The following is a 17,104-nucleotide window of genomic DNA, read 5'->3' as shown; positions in this document are numbered from 1 at the left end:
AAGGCCAATTCCACTAAATAGAAGATAATTGATCTTGGAAATAACGTTACAAAGTTGAGACACGTTTGTAGAAAACACTAAAAAGGTAATCTTCTAAATAATTTAAAAATATTTACAACTTTAATTATATAGAAATGTTCATAACACAGTAAGTAATTCCATTAGTTGCATAAGCTTTTACGTGAGTCTTTTTAATTAATTGAAAATTAAGTCTGTAATAACTCCTAAAATAGCTCCTGTAATACCGGTACTTGATAATTGCTTGATTTCTAGCAACGAGTACACAAGTTAAAAATTCAACAATGCATTAACATAACAAGCTCTCTTTCACGCTGCAAGACTAGTAAACGGCAGAAGTAAGGCAGAACGGCAGAACTGCGGTATTGGTTTACCATACACGCCTGCAACGATGCGCTGCAAACCGCGCGACGAGTAGCTAAATGAACCGTAGAGTAAGTGAGCCTTCTAATATTTGTAGAGGGTTCACTTACTCTACAGATCATTGTGCCAATGAACTGTAGAGTAAGTGAGCCGTCTTCTATTTGTGTAATAGTTATCATGAAATAGGCTCGTATAGTATACGAGCCTACTCCTGTAATTTATTTAAATTCAGTATTTTGGCTCGTATACTATACGAGCTTATTCCTGAATTATTCAAGAATTCATACGCTTGGCTCATAGGCACTATGATCTGTAGAGTAAGTGAACCCTCTTCATTTATTTGATATTTTTGATCGGCTCGTATAGTATACGAGCCTGTAGTGCAAGTGAACCTTCAATATTATTTACGAAGCTCGTATAGACTATGATTTGTAGAGTAAGTGAGCCATGTGTTTTAAGAATTACATATTTGGAGGCTCATTGTGTCAATGATTCGTAGAGTAAGTGAACCCTAACCACCAACACAAGTAGACTTCTCATCCCATTGTAAATTTTGAAGCTCGTTTTTCATGTCTAGTTCATGTACGCCACACTAGGCGATAGTGTCGACGAAATTTTGTTTCTATTATTTTAGGGTTAATTTCTTGATTTGTGCTTTACTGTTTGGTTATATAACTAGGGGACAGGTTATTGTTTATGATTAGATCGTATTATTTGGTTAAACGAGGTTTTAAATGGCTGTAATAACGGTAAACAAGTTGTAAACAAAACACGACCTCTACAGAAAACCGTACAGAACTAACAATAAAATTGTCTTCAGCTGTTCCATAAGGATGAGAAATCTACTAAGGGAGTATGTTTTATCTATGATTTAACTTAAATGTGTATTAAGTTATTTTGGATAACCCCGATTATCATTTCATATTTTCGCCATTTCAAAGTAAAGTAACTTGTTTTAAAGTAAAGTATTATTCACTGGTATTCAGGATAGCATAACCTAAGGGAGTATGTTTTATCTATGGCATAACTTATGACTAAGTTATATACAAGGAACGAAAGTGGAATTTCATAAATTTAAATTCATAAATTTATTCATAAATGTGTTCATAAATTTATTAAATTATTGAAAATAAAACATACAGAATTGAAAACCGAAACAATATAAATTAAAAATCTATCTGTACATTTTTAAGTGGAGTCAGAATATCGTCATAGTTTCTACCCAATCTTTCGTAAATACACAAATACCATTAGCTGCTTCCAAACAAAACAGCTGTTACAGCACCACTTGCGGCGTTGCCACTTTTAAGGCCACGGCCTAGAGTTAAAGGCGAACGTGGCCCCAGTCAGAGACATACTTATGACTACTACCAGTTTTATTTAGCCTTAAAGGATTTACCTCTGCAATGATCAAAAAGTAAGTGCATGTTTCCAACCACGCTGTTTTGTGTTGTTTCGTTGGAATCCTGATGTGCACCAAAGTATAAACCGTACGAAAAAGTATAATTATGCAGCAATTAGCAGCTTTCTGTACTATAAACAGTACAATGAAGCCAAACTTTGTCGGGTGACTGTAGGAAAAAGTAGTTTACTCAACACTGGGAAGTGGGAATCATTGCTGTGTTCATTCATTATATAGGCTAATAACGATAATAAATTCTGATAAAAACATTATCTCATCTATTTCTTCTAGTTGGTGGACCCAGATTCAAATTAGTAAATATTTCATTTAAACTAAGTAAATAAATGTCTGTCGGCTTTCCTTGAATCGCAACTTAAATGTTAACCGCAATTAAGTTATCCAATTGATCATATAATGTAAACAAAAAAGATAACATGGGAACATTAAGAGCCACTGGGACAGGGACCAAAGTGCTTTTTCAACATGTAAAACCTTATATGACATCTACTCAATGAGATCATTCGATCTTTCCAATGAGAAAACTAACAAAATCGTTTGAGAATCTACTGAGGAGTTATCTAACATCAAAATTCACGCTTGCCTATTTTTAGCAAATTTCCCTATAGGGAAGTAGCTATTACCGACCGTAGGTGGCATGGTAAGACCTAGGCCCGGGACCGATTTACTTTATCATTTTGATGTCCCCAAAGGCCAAAAGCACCATTCGTTCAAATTTTTATATGTATATATATGTGTCCTTGAACGCGATAACTTGAGTAATTTTTGTCCGATTTTGATGAAATTTCGTTTAAAGGTGTAAGGCAGGATAAACTTGAATGAGTTCGCGAACCAGCATGATCGGACTATGGGTACGGGGTGTAACGGGGGGTTTTATGGGGTAAAAATAGGGGTTTTCTCATTTTTGACCCTCAAAACACAAATTTTCCCAATTTCTCTCTGGACATTTTTAAAGGGCTTAAAAAAAACAAATGATTTAGTATATCAAAGTGTTTTTGTACGGTTATTGGTAACGGAGAAAAAAAATTGTAAATTAAAAATTCCCATGTTATTCTTATGGAGAATATTGTCAAATGTTGTAGTTTGCATGTTTATAAATATATTTTGAATTTTGATTTAATTGAAAATCAATTCAGACAAATGGAAATTCGCTTAGTCGGCAGGTTTGCTGTGGAGAGGGTATTTAATTATTTTAGAGAACATCCAATCAGTAAAATGGAAATTCACTTAGTCTGCAGGTTTGTTGCGACAGATGTATTTTCCATACTTTCAGACATTTTCCAGGCAAATGTTTAACTATAGTATGTTCACCAAATTTAGGTGGTTTAAGGGGAAGGTTTTCTGGGTTCCCCCACACAAATGTAAGACTTTTCAAAGCTTAATGTATACATCAGCTGATTCAGCTCTAGGCTGTTGTTTCAAAATCAGGGTGAGGTGGAAGGGATGGAATCGCTTTCCCTCAAACCAAACCACCTAAACTTTGATGTTGGCTAAGCAAGACATTTCGGAACAGCTGCAATATCAAATCTATATATTAATTTGAAACTGTTTTTCTTTGTCTCAGCTATTTTGAGATAAAGGCTGGGCGTAGAAACTTGGTAGAGGTGTCTAAAGAAAGGTCTTGGTCTGTAGACGAGCCATCAAAAGAAAAACATGGTGAATTCCCTTTAAATGGCCTTTAAATTCCCATCCCATGTTATTCTTATGGAGGAAAACGGGATTTTTGTCACAGCGAATTTGAGAGAACGGCTGGGCGTAGAAACTTGGTAGGGGTCTCTAAAGAAAGGTCTTGGTCTGTATATGAGCCATCAAAAGAGGAAAGAGGTAAATTCCCTTGGGGCTCCGCCCCAGAAGCCTTTAAAGTTGCCTCTTCAGATTTGTTTACATTACGACCATATACACAATTCTACACTACTTTTTAATGCAACAGCTGTTGATATTTAAATTGTGATTTATTGAATTTGTCCAAATGAAATACAGTATTTGCAATGGATTTTTCTGATTTTAAAATTGATTTTTTTCTGCATCGTGTCATGTTTTTCAATAAAATATTCTATTACCAAATCAGTGGAAAATCCTAATATCACAGTAACTTTTAAAATTATTTCTTATGGAGTTAACTTATGTCTATTATTGTATGGGTTGGTTTCTGCCTTTTTTACCACTTCTTGGAGATTGTACGTAGCTGATATTCTTTGGCATATTGCATCTGTAGACGAAACTTGGGTTGGTGTAATTATTAGAATGGAAAAGAGCGAGAAATCCTGGACAATTTGATATAGGCTAAAAATAAAACTTAATTAACACTTCTTGAGCAATCATTGAAATAACAGATTTGCAAACAATGGAAACATAGAAAAGGTCATAGAACACAACCAAGTAAAAGAAATAGAAATAATGTTTTTTTTTACACTAAAAAACAAGATCAGCTTTTTGAAAAAAGATAAGATATTTACAAAAGATTTTGATTATATCTAACTGTTGTGTAGATCGTGAGTATTTCCATAATCTTTGAGTCACCTGTTGTAATGCTTCGCAATTGCTCGAATTCGAGCAACAGGTACACTAGTAGGTATAATTGTCTTTCTAAGTTCTTAATTAACGTATTGCAGTAATAGTGCAGTAAAAAATTTCTAGGATTCTAGCAAAGTGACTATCCTGTTTCCTCTGTAGAGTACTGTAACTACTTTCATTGGGAAAGTAAAATGTGTTACATACAAGAAAATGTCTTCAAGGAGTAGTTTTTCAAGGCACCTCTATTTAATTCTTCATCTCTTTGTAGTTCATCTCTTTGAAGTGTACAAGGATTTTATAAAGTAAGCAATAAGCTATTTACAAACAATATTTTATTGTTATAGAGTTAGTTTAAGTATTTACAAGAAAAACACTAATTCAGTTTATATAGTTAGAAACTAACATCAGACTTTCTAATTAAATAATTAATTGGAATTAGGCTTCATAGGCTCAGTCAGGTGTATTACAAAGTAGAATACTCAATAATAATAAATATGTTTGGCGTTTCAATAATGATATCACCTCCAGCTAAGGTTACAATTAATAATAAATTTAGGTTTTTAATTATAAAAATATTGTTAGGATTTACAATAAGTACATCATAATTGCATTTGGGCTGACAAAAGATCTGTTAGAGGATTCAGAAATTTTCAATTGATCATACAGATTCCTAACAATAAATGTTTTAAATGCCTAACATATAATACAAAATAATATTCCTGTTTATGCTTTAGGTAATCATTCTTGATTACTTCTAAGGATTGACATTTAAAGGTGACTCACAATCATGTGGCTTTCCAGAATACCAAAAACTGTAAAGCATGCAATTTAAATTGAACAAATGGTTATTTTTAGGCTATTTAAAACAATTGGGAATTATATTGTACCAGCAGAATACCCATACTTCGTACGGGGTCGGCGTATAAGTATAAAATGCTTATTGAAGTTATAGGCCCTACTCGTGCTCTGCGTTTTCGTTTACAATGGGGGAGGACACAGTTTGAGAAAATTTGGTTCTTTAAATTTACAGTATGCTATAGATAAACACATTACCATAGCCATTAACTTCTACCACTGCACCTAAATAGAAAACAAAATTATCAAACATTCACACTATACATATCACAAATAGAAATTTTTTATTAAATTAAAAACATAAACATAACTGTACGACATTTCTCATTGCGTGCACCTTTTTGTTGCTGCTTATTTTAAATTAGGTGTTGTCAAAAATGAAAAAAAAGTGCTTCACCCTGTTGGTAAACCTTAAATATCATAGAACCAGCTACCAAAATTTGTTAATTCCTTTTAAATATGACTCATAAGAATACACATGGAAACTTTAAACCCCTGTGGGGCATAGCCCTATAGGGTTTTCACAACTTTAATATGGCTATGTGTTTCTCGAGACTATCAAGTACCTCTCTGCAAAATGTTGGCTCAATCGGTTCAGTAGTTTTCACGTGATGGAACTTTAGAGTTAGACACAAACATCCATACATTCACAATTTATTATTATAATATTAGTAGGATTATATTAAAACCCTATTAATGAATCTTACTCTTTTCATAAGAAAAATATTCTCATGTTAAATTTGCTGATATTGTTTATTAAAATTATTGTGTATAAAAGTGCTGGTTTGTCCTAACAAGTTAAATTGTGCGTTAATTTTTAAATGTTTATCACAATGAACATTAAAAATCATAATCAGATGAGAAAAAACCTGAGCAAGTCAACAAGGCAATAAGAAATTTTGAAATAAAAAAATTAATGTAGAGACTCATATTTATCAGGAATATCCGTTGAGATATAAATATGCCAAGCACCACTAAGGACAAAACAGTATGGAAGTAAATGTAACTTTATTTAAAAAAATAGTAGAACTTTGCAGCGTCACAATATTACAAGAGGCTGAATGGTTGGCAGCACTGGATTAACTCAATGAGACCACTTATATTTCCGAGTCACCAAAGGAAATTTTTATTGTTTTGTACTGTATATTAAACAGGGCTAAGAAATAAATGTTCAATCGCATCATAATAAAATTTAATACACAATTAGTATGTCGACTAATAAAAAAACAATAAACGTTGTTTAGAATTTTGAATTCCTAGTTAGTAACAAGTGTACCAAAGTATGACTGAGTTCAACTAAAATATTTTAAAACCTTAAGATATATTACACTTATAATTATTTCTAGAGCGATACAAATTATATCTACATTTCTTAAACGAATGAACGGTTAAAAATTTGTAGTATGATACTAATTGTCTAACTCATCGTCTCACTGCATTAGTGCATTACGAGTCTTACAGGAATGGAACTTGAAATGAATTAAACACTTTAAAACTGGAATAACGTACACTAATGTGGAGCTCTGAAACCAAAAGCAAATTAAAATAATTAACAGATCAACAAAATCTAACATTCATATTCTACAAAATGATAATATTGGAAAACAAATTAATAACATGTTTAACATGAGTTGAATAGTGAATTCAAGGATCGTAAATATTACAACTATTATTTACATCGAGTAACTAATTACAGTATCTGCACAAGTTGGTGTATTTGAGTAAGCTAAGGTGGTAGGATACGAAAATGTGACAAAAAAACTAGTTGTTAGTCTATATCACTTGAGTTATTCACTGCCCTATCTTCATAAAAAAAAAGGCGGTGGGATATTTTTACACTTTTTCATCAAAGCAACCTGGTTATTTAAAGGGGTTGGGATCCCCCTAATTTCTGAGAAATTAAAAAAAAGAGTAGAAGAGGCTTCTTTTTTATTTTTCACTTTTTTATTTGGTTGGCCAATTGATTTAACATCAGCTGTTTCTGCAGATACCATATTTCCAAATTCGCTTAGTCTGCAGGTTTGCTGCAGGGGGGGGGGGTTCAGTTTGTATTAGGTCCAGGAATGATACCTTCAAAAGGACGGCAGAGAGTTCAGAGACACCCTGTATAATCTATGCCATCTGATGTGAGATGTAGCTTAAGACCAAAGTCGTCAACAACTGATCACCAGATCAAGACAGGCTTAAATTATTCTTTGAGCTTTGTTGTAGGCTTTTGAAAAAAGACTAACTATATATAACACTTCTAATTTTAGAAGCTACTCGCTCTTTCTTCATTAGTAGAGTATTTTTTCTTGTAGAATTAAAGTAAAAAAGCCTTTGTTCCTGATCCTACAAGAACAAAGGCCCTACTACTGAATAAGGAGTACCTAGCAGCTCTGTAAATTCTATGAATTTATATGTGTACTTTAAAATATTTGAAAACCCTGACCCTTAATCCATCTTTAGCAAAAAACTTCATTAAAATATTCTTTGCAATTTTGGGGGTTAAAGCCCTTTACTTAGATATCCCCAAATAATTCACAAGTCTTCAAAACTCTTTTCCAAAACAATCCTCTCAAACAAATAACAGCACAATAATTCTTAACACCTACATAATTTAACTTAAGAAAACAAAAGCCAGAGGTTGCAAAGGATTTAAACACTATAAGACGAATCAAGTACACCAACCAGCTGCAGACTATTTACAGGCCTCTGCTTAGGCTCTCGTATGTAACAGTCTCCAATGTGCAATTTATACAAGTCTTTGCGATCACAGCCACTTTACACTGAACCTCCTTTAGCCGTCTTCCTTCGGTGGAGTGAACCAGCCTAGGCAAAAAACATCAACATTGTAATTGAAAACAAAATAAGTAATACTCTGTAAAATATATTAAGATTTAGACTCCACTGATTTTCAAGAGGGTGATTTAAAACTCAGGTGAATCCAGAATGCATTCTCAATAATGACCTTCCTTTATTTTGCTGCATGTCACAACTTTCAGATATAGGATCAAAATTTATATTTGATGTAAATTGGCGTTCAACCTTAATAGTTTAGCTGTATTTTCTTTATATTAGTTTAACATTAAACAAATGGCATGAGAGTTATCCTGTAAAACAGTCTGTACTGAGGACGTACGTACAGTCTGTACTGACTTTAGGAGTGATCACAAATAAAAGGGATTTTATTACTTGATATTATTTCAAAAACATTTGATGCGAAATACTATCATTGCATGTCTTTACAAACTCCCTTAGGGAAGCCTGGAAGTATAGATGGGGACTTATAAGTGAGTTTAACTTCTAAATTTTAGGTTAATAAAACTAAAAAACCTTGAAACTTGTTTACTTTGATCCGATATCCTTAATTCTGTATTATGTTTTGTTGTCTATTGAGTACTCTAATTGTGTTTTATTATTCTTTTAATTATTGTGTAGAAAAATGTTCATTTCTTTTTGTGCTAAATGTTGTTAAAGACTAATATTCATAAAGGCAAAAATTGTGTCAACCAAACAGACGGTTGTTATCAACCATTGTTTCAAAGTGTTATGTTTTTGGATGTACATATTACCTTATCGTTTAGTAAAGCACTTATTCATTTCATTTCATTGCATGGAATTTGTAAGTAGGCCTAGTTGTTAAGGTATTATTATAAGATAAAACACACTTCATACTTAGATATTTTTGTGTATGAGGTTTCTGTTTGTATAGGATCGGTTAAGTTGATCTAGTCTTTATATTTAGAGGGATAACTGTTATTTTTTTAATATTTAACAGCTGTACAAAACTTTTATTGCCACTTAATACTTGCAGTTGCCTATTCATTATCTGACACGCAATCCTTATAAACCACTAGCCTACTTTCCAATCATTCAACATTCACAAGCAGTACCTGGGGACCGAGCTTTGCTCGGGGAAAATTATTAGTTTACTCTGAAAGCAGTTTAGTATTGCAGATAGAGATATCCATTCCCAAACTCCACACTGCTCGCCTTTACTACTTCCTTCTTCACCACTCCCTACGTCTGTTTGCCCTCCTTCCCTATACCATTTTAGAATTGCAGATACATAATTGCCACAGACAGTTCCCACACTCTGCACTGCTGGCCTTACTACTTCATTCACCATTTCCTACGTCATGGACCTGTTTCCTTCCCTTCTCATAGCATTTTAGGATGGAAGATACATTAATCTAACTGCCACACACGGTTCCCACACTCTGCGATGCTAAACTTTACTACTTCCTCTTCCTACGTCGTGGACCTGTTTTCATCTCTTTCCATAGCATTTTAGTATTTTAGATAAATTAATATAGTTTCCACAAACATTCAACAGACTCCGCACTGCTAGCCTTTACTACTTCTTTCACCATTTCTTATGTCGTGGACATGTTTCCAACCCTTCTCATAGCATTTCAGTATTGCAGATACATTAATCTAACTGCTACAAAAGGTCTCCAGTTCCAACTCTCCACACTGCTTTCCTTTACTACTTCCTTCACCACTTCCTACGTCTCGGACCTATTTCTTCCCTTCCCATAGCATTTAAGGATTGCAGATACTTTAATCTAATCGTCATAAACAGTTCCCACACTCCGGACTGCTCGCCTTTACTACTTCCTTTACCACTTCCTACATCGCGGATCTGTTTCCTTCCCTTCCCATAGCATTTAAGGATTGCATATACTGTAACCTAATCGTCATAAACAGATCCCGCACTCCACACTGCTACCCTTGACTACAATGTATCGAGTAATCTTCAGTATAATCTTTGCTCAATAGTAACAACTGATGTTTTTCCTTTTGTACTGTATTTTGTTTTGCTAGTATACTGTGGATAGGCAACTTACAAGTCTTTTGTTTACTTTTTCCTTGTTATTTAATTCAGCCAAGATGGTTACTTAGCAACCCATAAGACTAATGTTAAAAAAATTAGACTATCAGTTTCATTTTTCTACGAAATTAGATTTTTGTTGGTAGTTCTAACTGCAGTAAACTCGTTTTTGGGCCAGGAATAAACTATTTACAACATTTGAACAAAATCGTCGGAGCCGTTTTCGAGATCTTGGTGCAAGCATACATACATACATAAAAGCAAACATTGCTCGTATTAGAGTATAGGATTTTTCAACTTTATCACATGCAGATGATTTTATTGGGTACCTTGATATTATACTGACCACACCTAAATTGGTTACCCTTAGGCTAGGTTAGGTTTTCTTATCCTAACCTAGGTGTGGTTGGTATAATAGCAAAGTTCCTTTATTGTACCAGAGCGGTAAATACATCAACTAGAGGTCTCAGATTTAAACTATGTCGTCCGACCATGACGGGAGCTTGATGGAAAGCCCAATTTAATGGACAGCCCTCATAATAAGTCAGCTGTGTGATTACTTTCAGTAGGGTAAGGTTCTCATCTTTGCACTGTTATCAATATTATACATCAATATACAGTACATATCTGCAAATGCTAGTGTAGATAATGCTCTTTCCCTATTGATTGTTGGAAAAAGCAAGAAACCAAGATGTTTCAAGAATGTAACTCAGCTTGTTGTGACATACAAAGCTGTTGGATTAACAGTAAAATATTTCAACCAATGGACCAGGGCGTCATTGAAAAGTTAAAAAGAATCTATAGGAAGCAAGTGCTGCGCAGGCTTCTTTCGGCAGAAGATAACAAGGAAAGTAAGTGTCATTCAGTTAGAGAAGAAACTAAATTTGAAAGACTCGTGCTACTCACATTTTAAGTGATTTTGTACAGTTAGATTTAGAGAGATTCTTTTTGTGTTCTGTTTCTGATCAGTGTTTTGTTTAATTCCAATGAACTCTACATATTTTTTTCAAGAAACGAACTACATTAATGTACATGGAGTACACTTAAGTACAAAAACTATTGTTTTTATTTCATTTACTATATCCTAGAACTTTATTTTTAAAACTGTAGGCCTATTATGTGTCTATTAGGCATTTCTAGGTTATGATTAAAAATCTGAACAAATTGGTAACCTGAACTACAGTCACAATTTGTTCGGAATTTTGACGCTCTACTGTATCTAGTTTATGAATGTGTCAAAATTGCAATAAAAACTTGAGGAATATTGAAGAATATCGGTGGGAGCAGTAGTGTAATCATATATTTTACATTATTGATTTCAAATTTTATAGTCAGCAAACCTTTGATGCAAATGTAATACAACCAAATTTAAAAATGCATTATTCTTCTTCCACCACATTTACCACTTTTAACTGTACAAAAACCTCAATAGAAACTCAGTATGTAATTTTAAATTGTGAAATAAAATTTTAAAAGACAAAACTAAACTTCAACTTACCATTCTTTTCATGAATTTGTACTAGAGACTTGAAGGACTGTTGTGCCTTTGCTAAACTGTACTGACCCTGTGAAAAACATCATTATGATACACTAAATTACTAAAATATTTGGATAGCAGCGAGCTTACCTAATATAAAAAGTCATAGTACACACAGAAAACACACAATAATTTGCCCTTGGGGTAATTTGTAATTTGTCAAGTGTAGAGATTGTGTCCCTTTACTCTACAAATTACATTCCTGGCCTAGAGCCTTTCTCTAAACAAACTATACCTGTCAAGGAAATGATGTTAACCAGAGGAGAGACAATTTAACAAAACTCTATATTATTTTGTACGCAAAGGATAGTAACTAGCGATGGGCGGATCCAAGAAAATGTCGGTACCATATTCGGATCCAGATACGTACTGTCATAAGGATGGTTTTTTTAAACTTAATATTTACAGAAATCCAATTTAAATCACACTGTTTAAAATTAAATTGGTAATGTTAAAAGGTTGATGTAATAAGATAGCCTATAGAATAATATAGCTTATACGGCTAAGCAACAGTATATGTCGACGTCAATAACTCATATGGCTAGGCAATGTCACAGTATATGTCGACGTCAATAAAGTATATGGATACTTATAGACCACGTATATGGACAAAGATAGTCTTATACAGTTCCGGCCATATAAAGAGAGAAAATGTCAAGGTAGACCTGGTCAGGCCTAATCCCAAGTTGTCAAAACATTAGGGGTGGGCGAGTACACGACCTTCGAGTAATTACTCGAGTTTTTTCAAATACTCGACCTCGAGTCGAGTAGTAATTACTACTCGAAAATTCGAGTCGAGTAGTTATAAATAGTGCCAATTCACGATTTTCTACACCCATATTTAATAAATTATATTTTGTTTTGTGTTGATGCCTTATTTAATCCCCATTCCTACAAAAAACAACTATCTAACCTCATATCTCTAGGTTAGACCCAGTGTTCTATAAATCAAACTAGCCAATCAACGAAGCAACGTAGAATTGTGATTCAAATTTTGTAATGTTCGTCTTCACTTTGTGAATAAAATGACCTGTCACTTAATTATATGTCACCAGTTTGATTTATAGAATTTGTACTGGGCCGAGTTATTTCTAAGAGTTAAAGGGAAGCAGTAGCAATGACCACTGGGATGGGGTAGCGCGCCCCCTTGGTTTCACAACAATAGCTATGTTTTGACAACAGCGGATTAGCTAATTGGACCGGGTCTACCTTGACATTTTCTCTCTTTATATGGCCGGAACTGTAAATGGATACCAATAGATAGTCACAAATAGTCTTGTATACAGAATGAATAAAAAGTCAAGACCCTGCCCTCCCCCCCAAATATTTTTTTACAGTACAAATATACAGAGATATACTTTTGGTGGTTGTACAATCTTAGCAGGAAGTTTCATTTTATGATTTTGAAAAATTTTGAGGTCCCCCAAAAATGGGGATTTTGGAGACAACTTAACATTTTTTAAATGTTATAATAAAACACCCCTGTTATAACTTAAAGAATGGTGAGAACCAGAGTTCGCTATCTCCTCTCTATCCTGAATACAGTCATGTATATGGGCATAGACACAGATAGTCTTGTATATGGATACGGATAGTCTCGTATATGGACATTGATAGTCTTGTATATGGACACAGACACTGATAGTCTTGTACATGGCCCTTTTATGTGGAATTTATTTTAATCATTTGAACTATTAAATAGATTATTTAATACATCACTATGACGGAACACCTGTTATTTTGTATGAATTGTACTTTATAAAGAACGTTTTGTGAAAAAAAATCGGATCCAGCCCCAGATCAGATTTTATGGATCCGATTGGGCGTCAGTTCTAGCTCAGATTCGGTAGTCCGATATCCAAATCGGACTATCACTAATTATTGTAACCACAAGAAACATAAAAGTGTCACCAGTTTTTAATCAAACAAAGGATTAAATTGCAGCATTCTTACCTGCGTTACGACTTTAGCAGCACCAAACTGTATCCGAGCTTTGCCCTTGACCAGTGTAGCAGCTATCTGCATGATGACTGCCTCCACAGTGTAGGCCGAGCTCCAGCCTTGCTTGGTCAGTAGCTCCATACAGATGGCTCCTCCCATCTGTCACACATAAAACATCCACTCACTTATATTTTCTTATTACAGATTTTGCAACACACTTAGTTGATAGAAGAAGTACTGGGTTCTTTTGGGAGGCATTTTCCTTGTACACAACCATCAATTTGTGGTCTTTACGGTTGTAAACTTTTTGGCCTACTTCAAATTTTTTTTTTAGAGCATTAGGTATACGTTTCCTGTTTTTCCTCATAGTGCCTGTGATGGAAGTCATCCTTTCATACAGATAATCTGCCAAAGGTATAAACATAAAGAAATTATCTAAAAATAGGCCAAGAGAATTTATGAAATCATCACTCAACTCACCAATTGCGCACCAATCTCTGCCAAGTTATGAAATATTGTGGCAAAACATATAGGCTACTAAATAATAACATACTATTAAATTAAAACTGAAAGAAGAAAATTAATCTCATAGCCGTTTTTAATGCATGCGGGTCTAAAATAGTATTTTAAAAATAATTTTCAGTCTCTAGGGAGTAAAAATCAGCTGAAGTAAACAGTTGTAAATTTCGATTGTGGCAATCGTATCGATCAAAATTATTTATCGATTGATTTATTAGGCAAGGTATTGTTGTCGATTGATTGACATATCGATAATGTACTGTAACACAATCACAATAGACAAAATGAATCACTTACTAAACAGCTGCTTATTTGCATTAGCAGATTTGAAAACAAGCTGGAAGTCTTTTTGAGAGGTTATCTTTACATAAAAATCATTTCCTTTTCTAGTTTTGTTTGTTAATTAATGATGCAATATGCCAAAAAATATAGTGCATCACACAGGGAAAAAGTCACTTTTAACCCTCGCTCGTTTTCCAACCTCGGCTTTGCCTCGATCGTAAAACTTGACCTTGGGTCAAAAAGAGTCACTTAAGGTCCTGTGAAGAAATATACAACTTCAACCAATGTTTGTATGACCTTTTTTGTTTTGATTGATTAGTACTATTAGCCCTGAAGTTTGTGACACTCCTTTATGAACAACCCGAATATATAAACTTAACGGCTGGTGTTACTGGCCCCGTGGAGACCTCAAAATGAAAAAGCAAATCGGTCCTGGGTCTATGTCTTACCATGAGCCTTTTGGTAATAGCTAATTCCCTTATGGGAAATTAGCAAAACACTGAGGAAAAACAATTTACGAATGGAGTATGTATTGGCATAGTCTAAATTAATAGGTACTAGGGGTTGTGTCCAGTGGTCGAAAACTCGACCAAAAATATGTAATGTACATGGATTGACTATTGGATACTGAAGTAGAAATCCCCAGCTGTTACTATTTTTTAATAAAAAAAAAACATGTAGTCGTGTGAGCCAGTCACAGAATGTGTGTCTAAAATTATAATGTCTACCTAATTTGTTGTTGTTGACAAAGTTGATGAGTCATAACAGTTGCTTTGCTATAGCTCATAATAAGTCATTCCATAAGTTTGACTTGGTAAAAAACCTCGTGTTTTCACATAAATCAGCGCAATCTATTGGTGGCTCACATGAACTACGACAAATTTAATTAAAACTGGCAACAACTTTAACATTGGGATGGAATGTCTACAGTAGTTGTAATTCAAAGGTACAAGCATAGATAAAACATACGCCCTTAGTAGATTTCTCATCCTTATGGAACAGCTGAAGACAATTTTATTGTTAGTTCATGTACGGTTTATGTAGAGGTCGTGTTTTGTTTACAATTTGTTTCCCGTTATTACAGCCATTTAAAACCTCGTTTAAACAAATAATACGATCTAATCATAAACAATAACTTGTCCCCTAGTTATATAACCAAACAGTAAAGCACAAATCAAGAAATTAACCCTAAAATAATGGAAACAAAGTTTCGTCGACACTAGCGCCTTTGTGTCACGTACATGAACTAGACACGAAAAACGTGCTTCAAAATTTACAATGGGATGAGAAGTCTACTTGTATTGGTTAGTCTATGGTACAAGGTATGTAGGGCTTCTCTATATTTTCACCCCTCGCTATAAATAAAACTTGAGATTGTAGTTTCTTCAATTTGTTTGGATTTTCTGTTTATATTTCGTTGTTATTTTGTCACCTGGCAACCCATAAAGCCCATGTTAATTTATTTTTATTTTAAATTCATTTTTTGTGCTTATACTTGAGCCTATTTTAATTTTTAAAGGGATTCTGTACATATCCAGGAAAATATCTTTCTAACGGTATGCGTAGATTTTCCCTGTGTTGCACACGAGCTGAGAAAAGAGGTTTTAAAGAAACATGCTTGCCTATTTATATATAGATAGATAGTTTTAACTTTTGCCCTTTCATATAGAAATACCCCCGCCGCAGCAAACCTGCCGACTAAGCGAATTTCCATTTGTCTGAGTTGATTTTCAGTTAAATATATTTTAATAACATTAGGATTAACGAGTACCTAGGTTTGCTGCTACAAGGAAACTAATAAAGTGTGTTTTTGAGTAAAATATTGATAGCTTAGTACAAAATAAATAAATTTGCCAAGTTTTATCAAAATATATCCATAAACAAGCAAACTACAACATTTGACAATTTCTCCATAAGAATAACATGGGAATTTTAAATTTACAATTTTTTTAATTTTCTCCGTTACTAATAATCAAACAAATATACTTTTATATACTAAATTATTTGTTTTTTTAAGCTCTTTAAAAAGGTCTAAAGAGAAATCGGGATATTTTGTGTTTTGAGGGTCAAAAGTGAGAAAAACCAATTTTTACCCCATAAAACCCCCCGTAAAGCCCCGTTCCCATGGTCCGATCGTGCTGGTTCGCGAACTCATTCAAGTTTATCCTGCTTTACACCTTTAAACCAAATTTCATCAAAATCGGACAAAAATTATTCAAGTTATCGCGTTCACGGACGTATATATATATATATATATATATATATATATATAAGTCTATATATATATACATATATAAAAATTTGAACGAATGGTGTTTTTGGCCTCTGGGGACATCAAAATGAAAAAGTAAATCGGTCCCGGGTCTAGGTCTTACCATGCCACCTACGGTAATAGCTACTTCCCTATAGGGAAATTCGCTAAAACTGATTTAGTTTGATATGTCAATGCATCAATTGGCCTACCAAACAACAAATTTTAATTATAGTCATTAAGGGTCTATCAGCTTATGACAAAGAAAATATCTACATCTGAGCTCATGTTTCTAGTGGAAAAAACTCACCAGGACATAACCACCGGAAATCACAGGATGAACGACACGGACAAACGGAGGCTCGAAGGGGTAAGTCTCCTTAAATAGCATGTTGAGCAGTATGGAGTCCTTGCCTTCCTTCTCCTTCAGTAGAACAAGGTCATTGTGTAGGGGTGAGTCAGGGTCTACAGACATGAGGCGGATGTTCCACTCATACAGACTATCAGACACCAGCTCTATGCTGTACATGCCTGTCAACAACACACACAACTATACTTCCTCATGAAAATATATCCTGTTTGCAGGAC

The 17,104-nt window shown here is 34.0% G+C and overlaps 1 protein-coding gene across 1 annotated transcript in view; it reads right to left on the bottom strand.

Annotated features, from left to right (window-relative positions):
- Positions 1 to 4,630: 4,630 nt before the first annotated feature.
- Positions 4,631 to 17,104, bottom strand: part of LOC129002008 (ubiquitin-conjugating enzyme E2 Q2-like) — a 30,135-nt gene continuing 17,661 nt past the window's right edge. Inside the window, exons 5-8 of the mRNA XM_054429492.1 lie at positions 16,827 to 17,047; positions 13,477 to 13,623; positions 11,485 to 11,551; positions 4,631 to 7,981 (exon numbers count right to left, since the gene is read on the bottom strand). Of these exons, the coding sequence (XP_054285467.1) occupies positions 7,950 to 7,981; positions 11,485 to 11,551; positions 13,477 to 13,623; positions 16,827 to 17,047 (467 nt within the window). The 3' untranslated portion in view covers positions 4,631 to 7,949. The remainder of the gene's footprint in view (positions 7,982 to 11,484; positions 11,552 to 13,476; positions 13,624 to 16,826; positions 17,048 to 17,104) is intronic.

This window comes from Macrosteles quadrilineatus, unplaced genomic scaffold (genome assembly GCF_028750875.1).
Source record: "Macrosteles quadrilineatus isolate MER2022 unplaced genomic scaffold, UCM_ALF_1.0 Scaffold_9__3_contigs__length_116548681, whole genome shotgun sequence".
NCBI lineage: Eukaryota > Metazoa > Arthropoda > Insecta > Hemiptera > Cicadellidae > Macrosteles > Macrosteles quadrilineatus.
Note: the sequence above shows the minus strand (reverse complement) of the source record. Positions and strands in the feature narration are given on the sequence as shown.